This window comes from Alosa sapidissima, chromosome 2 (assembly GCF_018492685.1).
Source record: "Alosa sapidissima isolate fAloSap1 chromosome 2, fAloSap1.pri, whole genome shotgun sequence".
Classification (NCBI taxonomy): domain Eukaryota; kingdom Metazoa; phylum Chordata; class Actinopteri; order Clupeiformes; family Clupeidae; genus Alosa; species Alosa sapidissima.
The window spans coordinates 21,527,569-21,542,721 of record NC_055958.1 but is presented as its reverse complement, the minus strand read 5'-3'; the positions used below and the strand labels follow the sequence as shown (position 1 = coordinate 21,542,721).

At 45.7% G+C, this 15,153-nt stretch overlaps 1 protein-coding gene across 6 annotated transcripts in view; it reads left to right on the top strand.

Moving 5' to 3' along the window:
* adarb1b (adenosine deaminase RNA specific B1b) overlaps positions 1-15,153 on the top strand; it is a 109,496-nt gene that overhangs the window by 89,306 nt on the left and 5,037 nt on the right. For all 6 annotated transcript variants that reach the window (XR_006026925.1, XM_042081638.1, XM_042081621.1 and 3 more), the window contains 6 exons: positions 6,385-7,319; positions 9,585-9,699; positions 9,948-10,116; positions 10,411-10,562; positions 11,379-11,547; positions 14,007-14,188. Coding sequence is in view for 5 of the 6 variants with exons in the window: in XM_042081638.1 (XP_041937572.1) it covers positions 6,385-7,319; positions 9,585-9,699; positions 9,948-10,116; positions 10,411-10,562; positions 11,379-11,547; positions 14,007-14,188 (1,722 nt within the window). In the remaining variant the exon portion in view is untranslated. The remainder of the gene's footprint in view (positions 1-6,384; positions 7,320-9,584; positions 9,700-9,947; positions 10,117-10,410; positions 10,563-11,378; positions 11,548-14,006; positions 14,189-15,153) is intronic.

Below are 15,153 nucleotides of genomic sequence, written 5' to 3'. Positions count from 1 at the left end.
ATAATTTAAGTGGCTCCCCAGGAGGACAGTGCTGTGGAGGGGCAGGGGGAGTGAGGAGGGCTGATGTGCGCCCCTCTTCTGAGCAGAGAGAGGGGAAGCAGCAGATGGTGCCAGTGATGAAGGAGAACGATAGGGGATGGATGGAGGGATGGATGGAGGGATGGGCAGATATAATAATAATAATAATAATAATAATAATAATAATAATAATAATAATAATAATAAGCTTTATTTGTATAGCACCTTTCATACACAGAATGCAGCTCAAAGTGCTTTACATTTGGAGCATGTAACACAATAATAGTCAGTCGGTCATTATCAATCACTTTCACTTTTCTTCATTGCTGTGGCCGTTTATGATCCAATCAGCAACATATCAGAAATATAAAAAATAACATGTAACACAGTTATTAGAGAAGAGTCAGTCATTCCCCTTTGTTGCTGTGGCCGTTTATGATCCAATCAGCAACATATCAGGAATACTATTATACTACTATAGATATATAAAGGCTTTGCTGACAAATGCCTAGGCTAACAAATGCTTAGGCCCCGTTGATGCGGACTCCAAGCAGCCAGCCTTAGCTTGTTATTAGCATATGTCGCAATTTATTTGACTTTATACACAGACATTCAAGACTGGCAGCCTTAACCCCAAATTTCAGGAAGAAACCTTGAGCAGAACCTGACTTAAAGGAGAATTCCGGTGTGATATTGACCTAAAGTGTGTTGAAACATGATACCGAGTGTGAACGTATGTCTCATAGCTCACCTCGGCTTGTCCCCTGCACTCAGAAATCTGGCGCTAGTTAGTAGTTAGTTAGTAGTTGGTAGCCAATGCTACCAACACAGTGTTTCGTTGTGGTGCCTCGGGCATCGGCCTAGCCATGCAAATAAATCACTTCCGTAGCAGCAACTGGAATCCATGCATTTTCACAGAATTATTTTTGGAATCTGATCCCTTATCATACCTGTTAGTTCGTACTCGTCGCTCGACTTATCGTGACTAAATTCAAGATGGCGTCGAACGGTAAAATTCCTTAAGGTACTGTCTGTATAAATCGTCTTGTAAATAAACTACCAGTGCTTTTTCAAAGTTCTCTATGTCTCGTTTTAAATGTCAAGGCCCTCGGAAGTCTACCAATGAAGTATGGAGCTACTTTGAGCCTCGTAAATGGTGTAAAACAGTGATTTATTTGCATGGCTAGGCCGATGCCCGAGGCACCACAACGAAACACTGTGTTGGTAGCATTGGCTAACTAGCGCCAGATTTCTGAGTGCAGGGGACAAGCCGAGGTGAGCTATGAGACATACGTTCACACTCGTTTCAACACACTTTTAGGTCAAAATCACACCGGAATTATCCTCTAATAGGGGGAGCCCATCTGCTTCTGGCTGGCTGCGCCCTCCAATGGCAGCAGATGTAGAATAATATGAAAAAGTAGTCTACAGGATAAGATAAGTTAACTCGTCTGCTTGATGTACAGAGGCAGGGTGTTCCATAGTTTTGGGGCATAATGGATAAAAGCAGCTTCTCCACTTTGCTTGTGGAGCACTTTGGGTACAATTAAAAGATTAGAATTGGATGATCTAAGTTTCCTTTGTGGTTGATAAGATATTAAAAGCTCAGAGATATATGAAGGTGCTATGCCATTCAGAGCTTTGTAAGTAACTAACATAACCTTAAAATCAATTCTATAGGAAACAGGGAGCCGGTGCATTTCAGCCAACACAGGGGTGATGTGTTCTCTCTTCTTGGTCTTAGTTAAAAGTCTAGCCGCAGAGTTCTGTATGAGTGCCAATTTCTTTAGATGTTTTTTGGGAAGACCAGTGAAAAGTGCATTGCAGTAGTCTAACCTGCTAGTGATAAAGGCGTGAATTAGTTTTTCTGCATCTTGTTGAGTTAAAAAGGGCTGCACTTTGGCAATGTTTCTCAGGTGGAAATAGGCGGTCTGAGTAACTTTACTGATATGGGACTTAAAACTTAACTCTGCATCTAAGATGACACCGAGGCTTGTTACTTTTGGTTTGACCTGGTGCACCAAGTTCCCCAGATTACTAAGAACAATGTCTCGCTTTGGTTTTGGTCCAACCAAAAGTTCCTCTGTTTTGTCATCATTTAGTTTCAAAAATGTTTTGCTCATCCACTGATTAATGGAGGTTAGGCATGCAGTGAGGGAGCAAAGGCCATCTGGGTTAGTTGGCTCCACAGAAATATACAATTGGGTATCATCTGCGTAGCTGTGGAAGTTTACATTATGCTGACTTGATGATGTTTCCCAACGGAAGCATATACTGTAAAGGGAAAAGAGCAGGGGACCAAGGCAGCTCCCCTGGGCCACACCAAAAGGCAAGTCATGTTTTACAGACACATGATCTCCTAGACTGATATAAAAATCTCTGCCAGTAATGTAGGTTTGAAACCAGTTTAGAACATTATCAGAGAGACCCACCCACTTGGCAAGGCGGTGAATTAGGATGCTATGATCAATAGTGTCAAATGCCGCACTCAAATCTAGAAGAATAAGGATTGAGACTTTGTTTGAGTCAGTAGCCAGTCTAAGATAATTTACTATTTTTTCACTAGAGCCGTTTCTGTGCTGTGATTTGATCTAAAAGCTGATTGGAATTTTTCAAGGATACTGTTTTCGTTGAGGAAGGTATTTAACTGATTACAAACGACTTTTTCAAGTACTTTGCTCAGGAACGGTAGGTTTGATATAGGCCTGTAGTTGCTTAGATTAGTATGGTCAAGATTCGACTTTTTAAGTAAAGGTTTCACAACAGCGGTTTTAAAAGCAGTTGGAAATATACCTGTTTCTAATGAGGTATTTATTATCTTGAGAATAAAGGGAGCTAAGCTATCATATACATTTTTGAGGAATCTAGTAGAGATTGGATCCAAAGCACATGTTGAGGAGCCGGTTTGAGTTATAATTTTACTAAGCTCAGATTGAGTAATAGTGCTAAAAAACCTTAATTTTGGGTGCACTATCAAACATGTTACCTATGTTACCAATAGCCTCCCTTATAGAAATTACTTTGTTTTTTGAAGACGTCTGCAAATTCTTCGCATCTTAGAGAGGATGCCTGACTGAGTGTATCAAAAGTTGTTTGATGCAATAGCTTATCAATGGTGGAGAACAACACCTAGTGTTTCCACTGTTTTCAGCAATTACCTTAGAGAAGTGGTTCCTTCTCTCATTCCGAATAGCTCTATTATAATTTGCTATTTTTTTCTTTTAGAGTGGCACGGTGAACCTGTAACTTAGTTTTTCTCCATGTTCTCTCAGCTTTTCTACAAGATCTTTTTAGATCATGGATATTTTCGTTCATCCAAGGTGTCAGTTTGCTATAGGGCCTTTTTTTAGTCTTTAAGGGTGCCACTCTGTCAAGCAGAACACCTAGTTCATGATTGAGAGCCTCTACCATTTGATCAATTGGATGATGTAAAATATCTAAATTTATGGAGTCTATAAGAGCAATGAACTGCTGTTCTGCTCTAATGTCCAAGAGTCGCGATTTGATTGCAATTTCGGGATGAATTTTTTAAGTATGTAGTAGTACTATATTAAAAGATACACAATAATGATCAGACATATTTATATCATTTACTGATAAGTCTGTGACTTCTATCCCTCTAGAAATGACTAGATTGAGGGTGTTGCCAAGGTTGTGGGTGGGCCCTGTAACATGCTGTAGTAGCAAGTAACAGCCATCTCCTCACATGGTCGGTATATGGTTGGATGGATATGCCAGCAGCATTAGAAGAAAGCGCAGTAATGTCATGTCAGACATGAGGCATGTGTTTTTGTGAATATTTATGGCTGTTTATATATATATATATATATATATATATAGAGAGAGAGAGAGAGAGAGAGAGAGAGAGAGAGACCTTGTTGGCTTGTGCGTATGCCTGTTGTGTTTGAACAAAGCACAGAAATGTCACGTCAGGCACATGTGAATGTTTGTGGCTGTCATACACACAAACCAAGACATACACTTTCATGTTGGGGATATGCACTAGCATGCCTCCCTGGTTGTGGAATGTGTTGGTGTGATGGCAGGATTGGACGTCCTCCCGCTCCTGCAGACACATACCCCACTCACTGTGCCTCCTCCAGCTGCTGTGGCAGTTTGCCCCTGTGTGTATTTGATTGTCTGAATGCCCACCAAAACATATTATGTATTTTATATCATACTCACACATCAGATAGCTCTCATGCCATGAAGATGCATCAAATGAATGACACAGTGGAGTGTATGCTTCTTGGTATTCAAGGGCATTTATGGTCAGTTTTAGATTATAGATTAAAGTAAGCGTACACAGACACAAACACATAAGGTAGCTGAATAAGCTCACATAATAATTAATTCTCTTTCCCTCGGCTGCTTTCTTGCTCTCATTCTTTCATCTTGTTTCTCCTAAACAAACTCCTGTGCCACACATCGCTTCTGACAGACAGGGAACTCTCCGGAAGAGGCTTCATAAAGCCCCTTTGCTTCTACAGAACTTGTGGGAAGTTTCCTCATTCTCATTTCTTAAGATCTCCTCTCCACTTTCTCGCTTCTGGGATGTGCCCTCCATTTTAATATGCACGGAAAATGGAGTTAGACGGTGATTATCAGCTACTTTGGGAAGTTCAGGGTTCAGCTGTGTTTTGAAGTTGACAGAATGCAGCTGAGGAGCTCAGATCTGAAACTATCTTATGCAACAGAACTGGGGCATTTGCTCAGCTCTAGTTTGCCACATCAACATGTGTTTTTAGTCTCGAGGAGATTTTCTTTTTTCTCTCCAATGCTGTAAATGTCAGAGAGATATAGATGGGCTTTGATGAGATGAGAAAGATGTTGGAGAAGCTCTGCTCTGATCTGAGGCCAGGTTCTATCCGTGTTTGTGTTTATGTATCTGTGTGTGTGTGTGTGTGTGTGTGTGTGTGTGTGTGTGTGTGAAAAGAGAGTGGGAAATGATTTATTTGGGCTTGTTGTATTCCCTGTCTTTGTATTCTCTGCTCTGTATTCTCTCCATCTCTCTTTGCCTTTTCCCATCATATATCTCTCTCTTCTTCTCTGTCTGTCTCCCTCCTCATTCTCCTGATGTGTTTTTCCTTTCAGCCCTTCTTCACACTCTGTCCAGCTCTCTTGCCTCCACAAATACCCTCCTCCTCCCCCCCCCCACCTCCCCTCCCCCTCCTCCTTCCTCCTCTCTCACGGGCGGTTCTCTCTTTACTTGAGCACCGAAAGGAGTAACCTATCTAGCTTTTGCTGGAGGATGTTATAAATGAAAATTTAGCCAAAGTTCCATCAACTTTGTCAACAGAGCATGATGATGTGTGTTCCGCTGAATAGTTCTTTCTTTTAAATAGAAGCCTACACCCTGTCTACACCCTGTCCCTATATAAATCTGTTGATAGGAATGTTTTATTATACATGAAAAAGACACTTTTTTACCAGGTGTTAAGGGGAAACTCATAAAAACAAAATGCAAAGGGATAGGACTTTAAGATATAGAGAGAGAGAGAGAGAGAGAGAGAGAGAGAGAGTGTGTGTGTGTGAAACCGAAAGTGTAGTTGAGACCTGAGGAGTGTATGCAGATTAACCCCCAGCCTCTCACCTCCACTGTGTGAAGTCTAAATACCTCAGTCAGCACTAAACACTGCAGCTAATCCATCCCATCAGGCAGCAGGTCTCACTTTAGCTTCATCATGGAGTTTAGGATTCTTTCCCTGTTAAGAGTCCCTGATGCCTTCCTTTATGGAGCATGCACAATGTTATTACTTATTCCTTTAGAAAGTAGCCTATTTCAGAACATAAGACAGTAGAGAGTAGAAATGCATGGCACACTGCAAGCATACATCATTCCATGTTCTTTTAGAAGAAATTTCCCATATGGTTTCGTTCTCATTAGTTTGGGTGTTGAAGAACTCACCATTTAAATTTACTACCATGCCATGCACTTTTTCTCTGATTGTGTAATAAAAATGATTAATATCTCTAAATGAGCCATTAGTTGCGTAGCAAATGCCCAAAGTATACTGCTAATTAAAGCCCAATCATTATGATAATTTAGAATTTCATAGTTCATAATCTTGTCTAATTGTTTTAATTATTCTTTCTGTTCAACAAAAAAGGGTATAGAGCAGTTCCAAAAGTATTTGCCTTTATTAGCTGATGTTTGAACTCAGTAGTCAGAGTTAGGCCCCCCAAGCAAAACTGTCACCCGTCTGTTCCAGAAATAGACCAAAAGCAAAACACAATAACAAAAAGGGAGAGGAGGGACACACATCACTTGTTCTGTTACAAAGAGCAATAAAGGAATCTATAAATTTTACATTTACAAGATCCTGCAACGAAGGCGTTGTAAGTTACTCTTTCTGGGCACCGCAGGTTCGTGCAGCACCGACGTAAAGGAAAACCGCAACCTGGACAACGTCTCCTCCAAGGAGGGGGCCGCCGTGGCCGAGCAGCTCCCCAACGGCGGCGCAGGCGGGGGCAGCCGCAAGCGGCCCCTGGAGGAGGGCAATAATGGCCACGCGCACTCCAAGTTCAGGCCCAAGAAGCGCAAGAAAACGCCAGGGCCAGTGCTGCCCAAGAATGCGCTGATGCAGCTGAACGAGATCAAGCCGGGCCTGCAGTACAAGCTGCTGTCGCAGACGGGCCCCGTGCACGCGCCCGTCTTCGTCATGACCGTGGAGGTCAACGGCCAGCAGTTCGAGGGCTCGGGCCCCACCAAGAAGAAGGCCAAGCTGAACGCGGCCGAGAAGGCGCTGCGCTCGTTCGTGCAGTTCCCCAACGCCTCGGAGGCGCACCTGGCCATGGGCCGCACGCTCACGGTCAACACGGACTTCACCTCGGACCAGGCTGACTTCCCGGACATGCTCTTCAACGGCTTTGAGACACCCGCACCACCGGAGGACTCCTTCTACCTGGGCTCCAATGGCAACGGATCGCTGGGCGCGCTGGGCGAGTACCCCATGCCACCGGCCGGCGCGGGCACCAACAGCCTGGCGCAGGCGCCGCTGCCGCCCCCATCCAGCTTCAGCTCACCCTCCAGTGGCAAGAACCCCGTCATGATCCTCAACGAGCTGCGGCCGGGTCTCAAGTACGAGTTTGTCTCGGAAAGCGGCGAGAGCCACGCAAAGAACTTTGTCATGTCCGTCACGGTGGACGCGCAGACGTTCGAGGGCTCGGGCCGCAACAAGAAGCTGGCCAAAGCCCGGGCGGCTCAGGCAGCCCTCTCTGCCCTCTTCAACATGCAGCTGGACCAGACACCTTCCCGCCAGCCCATCCCCAGAGAGGGCCTCCAGCTGCACCTCCCACAGGTAAGAACCCACTCCTCACCCCCTCCTTCCCTTTCGCCCCAAAAACAATAAAGAAAGGCCCTTCGCAAGGAACTCCAAACAGAATCTCCAGTCAATCCCAACAAAATGGGATACAAATTCTTAGACACTCCAGAAACTAGGCCTACTTGTTGCATAATGGATGTTAAGGCACAAAACTTTCCTTTTGTGTTTTAGATTCTAAAATACATTATATATATAGTTTCAAGAAAGTTTCTAGTCTATCAATTATTTATACTGTAGTCAGCAAAGCGAATCACAGTCCCAAGAGATATGGGTTTTAAAAAAGAAAAAAAAAAAAAAAAAAAAATGCTTCCATACTGGAAGTTCACAAGATATTGCATTGACTTTGAAAATGATTTGTTCAAATGGAATTGAGGAGATGAATAGGCCTTGGATCTCCATGCCTTTAAATGATGCCATTTCATTTGATGCCTTCTGAGCAGATTAGTGACGTCCCTATCCATCAGTTTACCACCTCTTTGTTTCTCCATTGATGTTCCTGAACTCCTCGTCTTCTTATCAAAGGCTGGGTGGGCTTCCTGTCAGGCTGCCTCATCTTCCTCTGTCTTCTTGGCTCTCTGAAGCAGAGATTGCAAATGAAGATGGATTGATATAAAGTTTGGCCAGGCTTTGAAATGGATGAAACTGAATGATTTGGCAGATCAGTGAAATGCGTTCCTTTTTTTTTCTGTGAGCACATCTCCTAATCCTGTCCTCTAATCCCGTTGGCCCTTATAAACCAGCACTATGAGAATACGGCAATCTAAATGAACATCTCTGCCACTCATATGTTAAAACAAGACCATTTACTCCACCACAGACCATTTACTCCAGTGTGCAGCAGGGTCATGCCAGTGGGCTGTTTTGTCTAGATGGTTGCTCTTTCTTTTTCTCTCTCTCTCTCTCTCTCTCTCTCTCTCTCTCTCTCTCTCTCTCTCTCTCTCTCTCTCTCTCTCTCTCTCTCTCTCTCTCTCTCTCTCCCCCTCCCTCTCTCTCTCTCGTTCTCTGTCCGCCTGACAGGTCCAGTTAAAATAGCACACTGTTTAATCTGACACGCGTCATGATCAGATTCCTGTTTGCAGAACATACTGCCAATAAAGCTTTATCCACGGTCAGATAACAGGAACAAATGTATTTCACTGGAAGGCAGGAAGGGGGGTTGTTTGAGGGCTGGACAGCAGGGGCGTGAGGGGAATGGAGGTTGCTGTATATACGGTGTCATCGCCTTATACGCCTAGGGGTCGTCCAGATACAGGCAGAGGTCAAGGCTAAGCAGCCCATGGCAGATTGACCGCACAGTGGTCCGTCAAAAAGCACAAGAGCATTGCTGCCCATGTCCTTCTTTATCTCTCTCTGGGAGGATGGCTTTTCTCCATGCTGCCCCCCCAGCACCACCACCGCCACCTTCCGTAGCCCATTTTTTCTCCGCCTGTCACAGATTTGCCCGTCTCTCTCTCTCTTTCTCTCAGCTTCTCCCACGGTAGAAGTGGCACCCCCTAATTGACCAATTAATTCTCTGTCTGTTAATATTTATTTAATTTACCTTCAACTGTGCTCAGAGGTGCCCTCCATCGCGTCCCCGCTAATTAGAAAAGCATGGAAATGTGTAGTGATGGAGCGCTTAGCAAAATGCCCCCTGGTTGCTTGCAAGCTTTCCTTTTTTTTTTCTATCGCCTCTTATGGACTCGCACCAACATTTTTGTGACGCCCCCTGTCACCGATGCTGCATTCCCGAGTCAGACGATCAGTCCACATGCAAATGATTCCCAAGTGCTCTGGAACTCAAACTGGACTAATCTCTTTAATTTGCGCCCACTCAGCCATTGAGCTTTCAGTGGGTATAATCATTTTCTGCCATATTAGCAATGGATGAAAAAGAGAGTGAAAGTTAAGGGCACTGTCAAGAGAGAAAAAAGCTTTTCACTGGTTTTTAATGCTTTTTTGGGCTGTCTCCAGAAATTACATTTATTTTACCATTTATGTCTTATCTAGGCATTGTTATTTTCCCCAGTGCTCATTACAATTATTTAATTTATATAAAAAATGTAGAAATGGGTAATATATACCATTATTTCCCTGAAATGCCAACTTTCCAATGAACTTTCTAGACAGTTGTGCCTTGTCTTTGTTGCCAGTGTTTTTCAGCATGTGTCCTCTGTCAGCTTTAGCATTGCCTGTGGAAGAGAAGGCTTAATGTAGCTTGGTTTTGCTCAGCGTGTTTTTCATGACCGTGCGGTGTCTCAGGTTCTAGCCGATGCAGTCTCCCGTCTGGTGGTGGACAAGTTCAGCGAGCTGACAGACAACTTCACATCCCCCCACGCACGGCGGAAAGTTCTGGCAGGGGTCGTCATGACAACAGGTACGCTTTGCTTCCTCATCTAATGGCTAGGTTCAGTGGTCTGCAGTCTGGCTGCAAAACAGCATCCTAAGCAAGCAGCGGGGAAATGGCTAACAAAAGAAATCAGTGAAGCACAATGTTTTTTTTTGTTGCTTTTTTTCAGTAACAGGATTACCTGTTAAAGTTGTGAGTGTTGTGATTAATGGGTGAGCGATATGTAAGCTTTGCTGAACCTCTCCCACCCTCCTCTCCACCACGGTCTCCCCCAGGCACTGATGTGAAGGAGGCCCAGGTGATCTGCGTCTCCACAGGGACCAAGTGTATAAACGGCGAGTACATGAGTGACCGCGGTCTGGCGCTTAACGACTGCCACGCCGAGATCATCGCCCGTCGCTCGCTCATCCGCTACCTTTACACTCAGCTGGAGTTCTTCCTCTGGTAAGAGCCCAGTGGGGAGCAAAGCTGTGTGTGCATTCCTGTCCTGTGCTTCAGACTAGTTGTTGCAGATCGGTTGTGTTGAAAGAGCTCCACTTCCAAGTTCGAATGTAGGACAGTGTCATCATTAGAAGTCATCATTAATTGGTTTTTAAAGGAACACGCCAACCTTTTTGGAAAATGGGCTTATTTCCCATCTACACCAGAGTTCGATAAGAACTTATTCCTTAAAAATTTGGCGTGTTCCTTTAAGGTGACATCAACTTGTTTTGATTATTGGAATTTTGTTTCCCTCAGTGCCAGTAAAGAGGACCAGCAGAAGTCCATCTTCACGCGGTGTGACAAGCACGGCTACAGACTGAAGGACAACGTGCAGTTCCACCTCTACATCAGCACCTCGCCCTGCGGAGACGCCCGCATCTTCTCCCCTCATGAGGCTGGGGTCGAGGGTAGGAACACGAGGCGCATCCACAATACTTTAGCATTAGTAGAACATAAACACAGTGTTCAGACACTTGAAAACATAACACTATGCCCAACTACAGCCTGTTCATGTACTAGCAGCATGTGGTCCTTATTTACTGGTCTTGCATGCTGTAGACTCTACAGTGTTGAGTAACGTCTGTTGTACAACCTATTGTATGATTCACCTGCTTAGAACAATCCAGCACTGTTGGCTCTGCACAAAACAACAGCTGTTGTAGCAACCTCTGGAGCATCGTACAAAACAGAGCTCCATTTGAGCCGTTCTGGTTCCATTTGATTGTCTGACTGGCTGTTATTCATGCATCAAGAGAGAAAAAAAAAGAAAGTTCAGCCTTGAACACTCAAAATTGAATTCAGTTAAATAGTCATGTTTGCATTCATATGATTAGTCTCTTTTAATTAAGCTTTCATTCAGATGTCCAGCTGCTTGTATTAAACAAATTATCTCCATCGTTTTAATTAGCTGGAAAGCTCGGCCTCGTTTCCCTGTTGTTGATTACCCCCTGGTCGAGTGTCATATTTGAGTCATTTGTCGTGCAGCTGAATTCCATCATACAGGGCCACGCTTCTGCTGTGATAGTCCATCACAGAGCCGCAACCGTCCCACGAGTGTGCGCTGCCCGTTCGTCTTTAGATTGATGGAGCTCACTGGGCTGTGAATCCCAAGGAATTGTGAAAATACTGCGAGGCTCATATTTCCAGCCTCTGAAAGCTCCACACATCCCAAAGGCAGCCTTCTCTTCTCTCACTGTTCACTGTTCCTTCTCCTCCTTACACAGACCAAGGGGACCGGCACCCCAACCGCAAGGCCCGTGGGCAGCTGCGGACCAAGATCGAGTCGGGAGAGGGCACCATTCCTGTGCGCTCCAGCAACACCATCCAGACGTGGGACGGCGTCCTTCAGGGCGAGAGGCTGCTCACCATGTCCTGCAGCGACAAGATTGCCAGGTGAGAGCCAGTCCTCAAACACCTAACCTCAAGCGCACGATTTTCCCCCAGACACCTCTAGCCTTGTCTGAACCAAGACAAGAACATCATGGTTTGATAATTGATCATTTGATAATGATTTCCAAGTCTTTGGATACTGCATCCGGCTACCAGATAGATAAATATTGTGCTCCAAGTGAAGGATGTTTTCCAGGATGCGTGTTGGAAAAACTAGCAGAACTCTGAGTTCACCAACGAGAGCTTTTATTCTGCTAGAGATGTCAGCCCCAGTGCTGTGTGCTCTCAGCAGGCTACATTCACCCAGGGCTTAGCACAACACCCAGGGACGACCTGTCACTGATAGCCCGCCCCAGCTCAGCTCAGCTCAGCCCGACTCGAAGGCAGGCAGGCGGGCAGGCGGGCAGGCGGAGACGCGGCAACAGCAGCAGCAGCACTAACCAACGTGTTCCATTACTCTGAGCCGCCGCAGCATCCAGCCCAGCACGGCGACGCTCCCGAGCCAGAGATAAGGAGGTGTCAGCCAGCTGGGGTGGAGAGGCGGGGGTGTGTGTGAGGGCTGGGGTGGAGGGTGGATGTGGAGGGGGTTAGAGGGGGGCTCTGTCAGTGCTAATGAGAGAATGTCGCCGGCTGACACCAGCCTGCTGTTTATCTATTTACCCCCTCGGCCGCCCCCACCCCACCCCCTTGGTCTCCACCCGTCACTCACCACCACCCTCCCTGCCTGGCTGACAAGAGGCGAATGGTGATTAAACCACAGACAGGCGGGAAAAAGCATCTTTTTCTGGTGTTTCATGGGCGACTCGCCATATTAATCAGGGCAGGGTGTGCCAGAGATGAACCCATGCTTCTCTGTCGCTCACTGTATATTAACCTTGTTTATTGATGCCTGGTTTCCCTCAGCAGTACGGCTGCATTTCATTCTAAATGTGCAGCACTTAGAAGATTTTATTGTTTCATAGATAATCTTCTATTTTCATGCACCATTTCAATTCAATGCGAGATAATGTGCTCCGCCGTTGCAATGAGACACCCAATCATTTCCACATCTGGTTGAGCTGCCAGGAGGACTCTAATAGATTTTCTGCTCAGACGGCTCGGCGACTCCAGTCCGGCTCTGGTCCGAACTCAGCCGCAGCCCCACAGCATCCATGACACTCCGCGCTTTTATAGCTGCGGCTCAAGGAGAGGGCATCACTCGGGTGCTGACAGAGGGCACAGAGGAGCTGCCACTCACCCAGGCTACTGAGGCACCCACACGCACATTCACTCGGACATCCTGTCTGCTCCTGCCCCCTCGTCCGTCGGGTAAGAGAGTGGGGAAAGTGTGGGGCCGCTTCCCGAAACGTCGTCTCCATGAAGACGGCTCTTGAGAGAGGGGGCAAACAGGGAGGGTGCAGCCCTGCTAGAGAGCTTCCCTGCCTCTACTTTTAAATGAGTTCTCTAGCTCAGAATAACGACCATCCAGTCCTCCCACTGCTCCCAAGTTTCTCACTGAATTATTAACCTCACCGCCAGCCTTTTTAAAAAGTGAAAAAGTGGCCATCAGAGCTTGATCTAGTCAGCTTTGTTATTCACTGTTTTCTCCCCCCCTCTTGCTCTCTCTCTCTCTCTCCGTGACTCCTTTGATTATGCACTAGGCTAATAGCAAGGGCCTGCAAATAGGACTCATAAAGAGGGGCCTCCACTTTCGCAGTCCTAATGAAAAATCCCACTCATTAGCAATATCCGGTTGTGAGGCAGCAAGCTGTTAAGAGTGGATGATTGGCTGGACCCTGGAGAACGGCACCAATCACTTGAGCCTCTCGGTCCTTGTGCACTCCAGCAGGTGTCGGCTGGGGTGAGATGACGGGGCTGGGGAGAGGTGGCAGCGCTCGCCTCTCACGCATACAGGGGCTTGATTAGACCTTTGATTGTGCGACCCAGAAAGTCCAAGCCCTGCTGGGGCACGTCTGGGATTTGTAAAGACCCAAATTGAACAGGAGGTTGGGGGGGAGGGGAGGGGAGGGGGGAGGTGAAATCTCAGCTAATGAAACAAGTCCTATTTTTCCGTCATTTCTTTTTTCCCTGCGCTGGAACATGTAGGATCAAGCCCCGTGGCCATTAGGGCTGCTTTATTGGTTCATGTGCGTTCTACTGATGAGAATCCATGTCCCAATTTCACACAGTCTCAGCTCACCTCACCCAGCTAGATTGTCTGTGTTTCACCGAACTTCAAATGCACTTACCTCATAAAGAAAAACAGGGGAAAAATATATCAAAAATATATCTTGAATGATTGACTTGGAAAAAAAAAACACAAATAAGAAATGCAATAAAGCCTGGGTATGTACTTGTTAAAATCAGCCGGTAAAGGAAACAAGGCTCCACACGGATGTGTCAGAAATGCATGTGTGTGTGTGGCGAGCTCTTGAGTTGTGAGGGCCAGATGTGTGTCTCATGGCTGACTGGTCTCCCTGCAGGTGGAACGTGGTGGGGATCCAGGGCTCTCTGATGAGCTACTTCACCGAGCCCATCTACTTCTCCAGCATCATCCTGGGCAGCCTGTACCACGCCGACCACCTGTCCCGCGCCATGTACCAGCGCATCGCAGACATCGAGGACCTGCCACAGCAGTTCACCCTGAACCGGCCTCTCCTCAGCGGTGAGCACCCCCAACACACACACACACACACACACACACACACACACACACACACACATACGCATACACATGCACGCGCGCACACACACACACATACGCATACACACACACACACACACACACACACACACACACACGCATATACACACTGTGTCACAGACACCACAGAATTCTCTAGAAATAAATGAGTGTTTTTTTAGTTATGTGAGCGCTGTAGGAACTGCCTTCTCTCAGAGTATCTACATTGTCTTTGGTGGGTACAGTTGCAAGAGAAACACTTGTCTTTCCTCCTCTTCTCTTCAGTGAGCAATAAGGACAGCCTTGTGCACCATTCAGAATGGGACAAGTTAGAGTGATTCTCTCCTCCCCCTTCCTCCTTGACATCTTTAATATTTTGTTTGATGTGATGTATCTTCTGAACATCTGTGAGAATAATTGAGCTGAATCTCTTTGTTGGAGGGACATCTGTTCTAAGTCCTAATCAGACTCTGTTTACCCTGTATTCTACCCTTTCACTCCATTGCATCACTTTCCTCATGGAATAGGGAAAGTTTCTAACATAGCTAACATTTTAATATGATTTTCCTTTACCCCATTTTATGCTCTCTTGATTTAGTGTTGATTAGTTGTTATGTATTGTAGTTTTGTCACAAGTGCAGTCGTTCAGTTGCTTTAATGTACGCTAAATAAAGTCATCCCAGTACTAGTACTTTAATGTACACTAAATAAAGTCATCCCGGTACTAGTGGTCTTGTTTCCACAAGACTTTTGTTGTTGTTTTACATAATATAAATTCTTAGCTTTCCCCCCTGTTCCACCCATGATCCCTGCTCTTTCTCAGCTTTAGGTAAAGGGATAATGTGGAGTGCAATTAACCTTTTCCGCTTTAGAGGTTTTTAGTGGGGCTTACATGGCCACTTACCACCCTGCCTCCTAAATCATAATCCCCAAAGCTAATGGCTCTC